This window comes from Corythoichthys intestinalis, chromosome 13 (genome assembly GCF_030265065.1).
Source record: "Corythoichthys intestinalis isolate RoL2023-P3 chromosome 13, ASM3026506v1, whole genome shotgun sequence".
In the NCBI taxonomy this organism is placed as follows: domain Eukaryota; kingdom Metazoa; phylum Chordata; class Actinopteri; order Syngnathiformes; family Syngnathidae; genus Corythoichthys; species Corythoichthys intestinalis.
The window spans coordinates 53,802,826-53,811,726 of record NC_080407.1 but is presented as its reverse complement, the minus strand read 5'-3'; the positions used below and the strand labels follow the sequence as shown (position 1 = coordinate 53,811,726).

At 41.6% G+C, this 8,901-nt stretch overlaps 1 protein-coding gene across 1 annotated transcript; it reads left to right on the top strand.

Annotated features, from left to right (window-relative positions):
- The first annotated feature begins 3 nt into the window (after positions 1 to 3).
- trmt10a (tRNA methyltransferase 10A) lies at positions 4 to 6,293 on the top strand. Its single transcript, XM_057856306.1, has 6 exons — positions 4 to 418; positions 2,665 to 2,908; positions 2,977 to 3,051; positions 4,878 to 5,027; positions 5,113 to 5,218; positions 5,294 to 6,293. The coding sequence occupies exons 1-6, from the start codon at positions 225 to 227 to the stop codon at positions 5,449 to 5,451; spliced, it is 927 nt and encodes a 308-aa protein (XP_057712289.1). The 5' UTR covers positions 4 to 224; the 3' UTR covers positions 5,452 to 6,293.
- The last annotated feature ends 2,608 nt before the right edge of the window (positions 6,294 to 8,901 follow it).

Below are 8,901 nucleotides of genomic sequence, written 5' to 3'. Positions count from 1 at the left end.
GTGACGTCACCATTACGCGCCGCCATGTGGAAACCAAACGCAGCTGAAAGTAATGGACGCGTTTGTGTGTATGCGGCGGATTGACACTTAACTTTGACTGTTTAGGACGTCTGTTAGCATTTAAACTTATTTTTTAGTTTTTCTAGCGATTTTGAAAGAAATGACAGTATCGCTGCTGAGTCATTTACTGGGTAACCTTTGCGGGAAGACGTGAAATTTGACAAATGGATGGTGACGACAGCCTGAAGAGCGACGACAGTAAACTTGTAAATAATAATATCATCAATCACAATACAAATACAACTGAAGACGTTGGTGGAGAAGACGGCCAAGCTGCCGAGGAGCAAACTTTGTCCAAAAGGCAAAGGAAGAAGCTCCTAAAGCAGCAGAAATGGGAGGACGAGAGGGAGTTGAGGAAGTAAGTTGGCAATTTATTGTAAAATATGTGGTTAACAACAACAAACACTATTCTTTCTGTATTAAACCAATCATTGGAGGTGAAAAAATGCTAACATTTACATTTGTGGGCTGAAAATATTAACTGTTACGCATATTAAAGGGAGAAATTGGAGATTTAATACAACAAACTAGGGCTGCAGATATTATTTTAGTAGTTCATTAGTCGATGAAATAGTTTGAATAATCGAGAAATCTGCTAAGGAACATAAAAAATTAAAATACCTGAGCTGAGCTTCAAACGGTGTAAAAAATAAATAAATGAAAATCTAAGTACAACAAAAGAATAGGCTAACATACATAGCAAAAGCCCACTAAATGCTATAAAATACAATGCTCTTAACAAATGGTTCAAATACATATTCCCACAAAAACCGTCTAGATATACTAATAAACTAAATAACGACTGCATTAAAAAAAAAACATTACCTCAAACAAAAACTTTGCTTATGTTGGTCTTAACAGGGAGCAGCTGGTTTCAGCCATGTGAATTGAGTGATATCATATTCATCGTTGCCAGGAGAGGGCAGAGTATCCACCCAAATCATTAAAAATAAATGCAAACACTTTCAAAACAAACCATGATAATGCCACTTTAATTAAACAAATACTCGAAGCAGCAAAATTGACTTTGAATCTTTTTTCTAGTCGAATTACTCGAGTTAATCGATTAATCGTTGCAGCACTACAACAAACATGAAGGGTACAACTAGGAGTGGTGTTTTCCGAAATTTCCGGGTTCGCGGGGAGTCAGCAACCAGCACACTTTTGCTCAATAGATGGTTTATTGATAAGAAAATGCAGAATAAATGAGATTGATTTATTACAATCCCACAAGAGCAAGCAACAAGTATCAAAACAAGAACAAATAGTAACGATGACGTTAGCTCTAGTTTGTCAATCCCAGAATCCCCGCGTTACCGTTACAGCACATCAAACTGTTCCTTAACAATGAAAATTGCTTACCGTTGACAAATGAGCGGGGAGCCAAACGCTTCGGCAAAGCGGCGAAGGAACAAAGCCAAGCGACACGTACGTAATCCTCTGGCAGACTTCTGGGGAGTTGGGGGAATCTCCCGACTCTTATAGGCACGTCTGACGCGGGGACACGGGTGGCCACTATCTGCCCCCACGAAAACGCACCACCCGAACTCGTGAGACCCCCACCCCACCCCCCCGCAAGGGTATGAGATTCCCCCCAGTTGAGGCTCCCAGCGGTTAAAGTAGAATGTTTATTTAAGTTATCTCGTGAGATTCCCTCCTAACTATGGGACCCAAGGTGAAAAACAATCGAAGTTGTTACAATCTAGGTCACGGAAGCAATCATACATTACAAAGGCATTATGTGCTAATGTTAAGGCATCACATAATATTTTCCCCCCATTAAGTGGGAACTTCTTGGTACCTCACGATACGATTTGCGATACAAAGCTCACGATAACAATGATCTGACGATATGGCGATACAACGATTATCGATACATTGGTCAGGAAATCATTGTAGGATATCCTACAAACAACTCATTAACAGAAAAACACGCTTCTAGTATTAATTGGAATTAGTTTGTCACTAGTAGACGTCCAGTCCATTTGAAATGGGAGGATGGCAGCGAATGAACGAATGTTCATTCGCTGCCATCTCTCCCACTTCAAACGGATTGGACGTTTATGGCTGTCAGTGGCAGTCAATGCCAGGCAATTAGGTATTTTTGGGTGATTTAAAGTCTCACTGGAACAGCACCAAACAAAAGTTCCAGCATCATCACCTTGTCCAATGTACATTTTTGACTCTTGACACCTTGTCCAATGCAGATTCTTGACTCTTGACAAGGTGATGATGCTGGAACTTTTGTTTGGTGCCGTTCCAGTGAGATTTACAAAGATGATTGCCTGAAGAAGACGTCAAAATGATATGGGGCTGCATGTCAGTCAAAAGCACCGGGGAGATGCACAACTTTACATTACGTTACCTTATTAAAACGATATCTCGATTCTTGGCAGGAGCATATCGATAACCTTTTGGGATACAAATTATCGCGATATATCACCATTTTTGGTATTTTGAAGAAAAAAACTTACCATCAAGAATTACAAAATGTATTTCTCTGGGGTAAATGTAGTACAAAAAAAAAAATCATGTAATTCAAATTCAAAATTGTTTTGTTTTTACACATTCAAGGTGATTGACTTCCGACGTATTGTGATGTAGGCAAAGGCGCAAGGACAGGAAGCAGCAGCGTCGCCTGGAGAGGCAAAACCAGGAGGACGGGGGCGACGCGCGGGACCAGCGCCGGGCCGGAAAGCGCCCGCGTCAGGAGGCGGCGCCTACATCTCTGCGGCTGCTGGTGGACTGCAGCTTTGACGATCTCATGCTGATCAAGGACGTTCGGAAGCTTCACAAGCAGATCCAGAGGTGTTACGCTGAAAACCGGCGAGCTTCGCGTCCGGTCCAGGTGGGTTGCTTTCCCCCTGCTTATGCGAGAGAACCCCCCCGACTCACACGTTTCTTTTTTTTGTCCAGTTTTATCTGACAAGCCTCGGAGGACAACTCAAACAGAGTATGGATGAAAAGGATAAAGGGTGGATCAACTGGAAGGTCAGCACATGATGCAGTCACGATAATCCAACAAAAAAATGAATGTTCAATCAGAATAAAACAAGAATCATTATAGCTAATATAACTCATTAGCTAGCCTTGACAGTGATAGATGACCCTAAGTTGTTACAGTGGGGCAAGTAAGTATTTAGTCAACCACCAATTGTGCAAGTTCTCCTACTTGAAAATATTAGAGAGGCCTGTTATTGTCAACACGGGTAAACCTCAACCATGAGAGACAGAATGTGGAAAAAAAAAAACAGAAAATCACATTGTTTGATTTTTAAAGAATTTATTTTCAAATTAGAGTGGAAAATAAGTATTTGGTCACCTACAAACAAGCAAGATTTCTGGCTGTCAAAGAGGTCTAACTACTTCTAACGAGGTCTAACGAGGCTCCACTCGTTATATTAATGGCAGTGGTTTGAACTCATTATTGGTATAAAAGACACCTGTCCACAACCTCAGTCAGTCACACTCCAAACTCCACTATGGCCAAGACCAAAGAGCTGTCGAAAGACACCAGAGACAAAAGTGTAGACCTACACCAGGCTGGGAAGACTGAATCTGCAATAGGTAAAATACTTGGTGTAAAGAAATCAACTGTGGGACCAATTATTAGAAAATGGAAGACCTACAAGACCACTGATAATCTCCCTCGATCTGGGGCTCCATGCAAGATCTCACCCGTGTCGTCAAAATGATAAGAACGGTGAGCAAAAATTCCAGAACCACACGGGGGGACCTAGTGAATGACCTACAGAGAGCTGGGACCACAGTAACAAAGGCTACTATCAGTAACACAATGCGCCGCCAGGGACTCAAATCCTGCACTGCCAGACGTGTCCCCCTGCTGAAGCCAGTACACGTCTGCGGTTCGCTAGAGAGCATTTGGATGATTCAGAAGAGGACTGGGAGAATGTGTTATGGTCAGATGAAACCAAAATAGAACTTTTTGGTAGAAACACAGATTCTCGTGTTTGGAGGAGAAAGAATACTGAATTGCATCCGAAGAACACCATACCCACTGTGAATCATGGAAGTGGAAACATCATGCTTTGGGGCTGTTTTTCTGCAAAGGGACCAGGACGACTGATCTGTGTAAAGGAAAGAATGAATGGGGCCATGTATCGAGAGAATTTGAGTGAAAATCTCCTTCCGTCAGCAATGCCATTGAAGATGAGACGTGGCTGGGTCTTTCAGCATGACAATGATCTCAAACACACAACCAGGGCAACAAAGGAGTGGCTTCGTAAGAAGCATTTCAAGGTCCTGGAGTGGCCTAGCCAGTCTACAGATCTCAACCCCAAAGAAAATCTGTGGAGGGAGTTGAAAGTCCGCGTTACCCAACGACAGCCCCAAAACATCACTGCTCTAGAGGAGATCTGCATGGAGGAATGGGCCAAAATACCAGCAACAGTGTGTGAAAAGCTTGTGAAGAGTACAGAAAACGTTTTGCCTCGGTTATTGTCAACAAAGGGTACATAAAAAAGTATTGAGATGAACTTTTGGTATTGACCAAATACTTATTTTCCACCATGATTTGCAAATAAATTCTTTTAAAAATCAAACAATGTCATTTTCTGGTTTTTGTTTCCACATTCTGACTCTCATAGTTGAGGTTTACCCATGTTGACAATTACAGGCCTCTCTAATATTTTCAAGTGGGAGAACTTGCACAATTAGTGGTTGACTAAATACTTATTTGCCCCATTTTATATGTCAAATTCATTTGGACTGGGTTGAACTGGTAACGATCGAACAATTTTGGAGCCTTGTCACGGACCTAGAATAAAATGATAAAACAAAAAAGATTTTTCTTGCAGGATATCATCATTAAATTAGAACACTTCACTGAAGTCGTGGACAAGGACGATTTAGTCTACCTGACGTCGGACTCTCCCAACATTCTGACGGAACTGGACCTGAAAAAAGCCTACGTGATAGGCGGGTTGGTGGACCACAACCACCACAAGGTCTACTCCCGAACCCTCTGCAAAGAAATTCCGCGGAGTTCCACAAGGCGCGATTTTCATCCCGCTTTAATTCTCGGCTTTTCAGGGGATCACCTTGGATCGGGCGAAGGCGCTCGGGATCTGTCACGCCCAGCTTCCCCTAGGAAGCTTCGTCCAGATGAACAGTCGCAAAGTTCTCGCTGTCAACCACGGTACTAGAGATTTTTCTGGATGGATTGGACGTCTAGCGCTGTTATCTCATTTTTTTTTACTTTGTTTGCCATCAGTGTTCGAGATCATCCTGGCGTACGTGGAGAAAGGCAGTTGGCGGGACGCATTCTTCTCCGTGCTGCCGCCGAGGAAAGGAGCCAAGGCGCTGGTTCCGGAAACGCCGGACGAGGACGAGCGCTCTGATCCAGACGCGCCCCAAACTACTCAAAAGTGAGCCCTAAGCTTGTGCCGTTGTATTATTTATAATTTCCCAAGCCTTCTTTTAACGGGCTCCTGTTTTTGTTCACCAAATTCGACTTTTTTAATTTCCGGTCTGATATATTTAGCTTTTTTGATTCGTGCCAATCGCCCATTTTCTCGTCTTACAACTGAAAAAATGACTTTTCGTATAATTTGACTTGAGAGTTTGTTACTATGACGTGTAATATTTCGTGAAAATGACTCATTTTTAATTTTTCCGGAATTTTCTTTTTACAGGTTAGTTCTTGTAAAATTAATACACCGATGAAATCATTTTTTTGTTGTCATATTTTGATTTTCTTTATCACGAAGTGAAGATTTGTTATGTATTATTTTTAAGGACGGTATATTGCTGATATATGCTTTTATTACAAAATGTCACATCACAATTTTCATCAAATCATTTTTTTTTTTTTTTTTGATTGGAGAAAAAAAAAATACAATTACTGAATACAATTTTGAGAGAATCTCAAGATGGTTGGTTCCTGTTCATTTTGGAGCAATTCCGGGCAACCACTGCTGAATTCGCAGCTACGCTCGTCTTTGTGGCTGTCGCGTGTTTTGTGGGGCTCGTGCGTGGCCGGATGTGATAGGGCAGGTTCGGGTGGGGGGCCCTGGTACTGGGATTGGCGATGAGGCGGCGTGGCGTCTGTTGCCGAGGGACTTACACTCACAAGGGATTCACACGATTACTGGTTTCTAGATCACATAGCTGATTTGTGTGCACTCCACCTCTCCCAATCACTTAGCCTACAGACTCCCCCACCCCTGTCCCCTTCTTTCCCTGGTCAACAGGCCCCCCACATGGTGTCAATCAGAAATACATCTAGCTGACGATGGCACCAACATATTCAAAGTTGTTGTAGGCGTTCAATGTATTTAGGGCCCGAGCACTAGACGTGCGAAGGCCCTATTGTTTTGCAAAGGATTATTATTATTATTATTATTATTATTATTATTATTATTATTATTATTATTATTCTTCTTTTTTCAGGGCAAATGAAAATGGCCAATTTGGAGGCCTGAACATGCACGAAAAGTCACCAAAATTTGCACATACGTGCCGCTTCGCGTAAATTTCGATAATCTTGTGTCGTTTTGAAAAAATGTCAAAAAATGGCTCAGTGGCGCCCCCTTTACCCTTAAAATTTTCAAAAAGGCCTCTCCTCTCAGGTTTTCAACGTAGAGCAATGAAATTTGGGGAGTAGATACCTTATGCCTAACTGTTCAAAAAAGCCTCTTGCACCCATATTCCAAATCCAACAGGAAATCGGATATTTTGGATCAAATGTGAAATTTTTATCGGTTCACAGTTGGGGTTTACATTTGGAGGCCTGAACATGCACGAAAACTCACCAAAATTTGCACATACATGCAACTTTGCGTAAATTTTGATAATCTACAAAAAAATTTAACAAAATCGCTCAGTGGCGCCCCCTTGAAATTTTCAAAAAGGCCTTTCCTATTAGGTTTTTTCAACGTAGAACGATGAAATTTGGCGAGTCGATACATTGTGCAAAACTGCTCCAAAAAGTCTCTTGCACCCATATTCCAAATCCAACAGGAAGTCGGAAATTTTGGATCAAATGTGAAATTTTATCGATTTACATTTGAGACCTTGTCGCTGAAGAAAATAGTTGGATCGTCTTCAAAATTGGTCAGAGTATTCAGGAGACATATGAGATCTTAAGTTTTCAAAATGGTGTGTTTTCACTCAAGGGTCGGGCCTGGGCGTGGTCCCAAAGTCGGCCATTTTTGGGCAAAATACCAAATTCAGAAAATGATTAAAAACTCCGTGATACAACGTTCAATCTTTTTCATTTCTAGCATGTATATGAGATATCCCAGCCTGAACACGACTGCATTGAAATATTACCCATTAGGCCTGGCGCCCCCTAGTGGGAACAGGAAATGGCCTTCTTTACGAGACAGGCTCCTCCTCCAAGGGAAAAAAATCTATTGACCTCAAACCTGTTTCAGGGGAGCCTCAAGACATGTGTTCAGGTCCCTGATAAAAAATATTGAGGTTTCGTTGAAGTGGAGAGGTCCAAACTGGAAGTGAAAATGACCGTCAACAATTTGTCTCGCCAAAAATTTTGAACAGTCATAACTCGGCAGATATGCAACATATCTGCGCCAAACTTTCCGTGTTTGTTGAGAGTCATACCCTGAAGGTTCTTGTAGGGGTCATTTGCATCAACTCTACAGTGCCAACTAGTGGCGAAAGAAAGAAGTTTTAAAAAAGGCCTTTCCTATTGGGTTTTTTCAACATAGAGCAAGGAAATTTGGGGAGTAGATACCTTATGCAAAACTGCTCCAAAAAGTCTCTTGCACCCATATTCCAAATCCAACAGGAAATTGGGTATTTTGGATCGAATGTGAAATTTTCATGGGTTCACAGTAAGAGTTTACATTTGGAGGCTTGAATATGCATAAAAACTCACCAAAATTTGCACATACATGCGGCTTTGGATAACGTTCGATAATCTTGCAACGTTACGAAAAAATTTAACAAAATGGCTCAGTGGCGCCCCCTTGAAATTTTCAAAAAGGCCTCTCCATTTAGGTTTTTCTAACATAGAGTGATGAAATTTGGAGAGTCAAAACTTTGTGCAAAACTGCTCCAAAAAGTCTCTTGCACACACATTCCAAATCCTACAGGAAATCGGGTATTTTGGATTGAATGTGAAATTTTTATCGATTTACAGTGTGCACATTTTACACCTTGGCACCTAGGGAATTAGTTTGATCATTCTCAAAATTGGCGAGCCTGTTCATGAGGCATATGAAATCTTAAGTTATAAAAATGGTGTGTTTTCATTCACGGGCCTGACCTGGGCGGGGTGCCAAAGTCGGCCATTTTTTCGCCAAAACACCGAATTCGGAAAATGACTGATAACTCCCTCATACAACGTTCAATCTATTTTAAATCTGGCATGTGTGTGAGGTATACTAGCCTGAGCAGGACTGGATTGAAAATTTACCATTTGTGCCTGGCGCCTCCTAGTGGGAACAGGAAATGCCCTTTTTTACGGGACACACTCCTCCTCTAAAGGGAAAAAATCAATCTACCTCAAACCTGCAAAAGGGAAGCCTTAAGACCTGTGTTCAGGTGCCTGATGAAAAATATTGAAGTTTCGTTGAAGCGGAGGGGTCCAAACAGGAAAGTGAAAATGACTGTCAACAATTTTTCTCTCCAAAAACTTTGAACAGTCATAACTCGGCAGATATACAACATATCTGCGCCAAACTTCCCGTGCTTGTTGAGAGTCATACCCTGAAGGGCCTTGTAGGGGTCATTTGCATCAACCCTACAGCGCCAACTAGTGGCAATAGAAAGTCACTCGTTTTTCCAATACATGTCCAGTTCTTTTCAGGTTGGTCATTGTAGTTTCAAGACCTATTAAAATACTTATTTACGGCC

Bases quoted from the DNA above. Each gene is read 5' to 3' on its own strand.
- trmt10a (XM_057856306.1), top strand. From the start codon at position 225: ATGGATGGTGACGACAGCCTGAAGAGCGACGACAGTAAACTTGTAAAT. The intron at 2,909-2,976 runs GTGGGTTGCTTT...TTTTTTGTCCAG, and splicing joins GAGCTTCGCGTCCGGTCCAG to TTTTATCTGACAAGCCTCGG. The intron at 5,028-5,112 runs GTCTACTCCCGA...TCGGCTTTTCAG, and splicing joins TGGACCACAACCACCACAAG to GGGATCACCTTGGATCGGGC.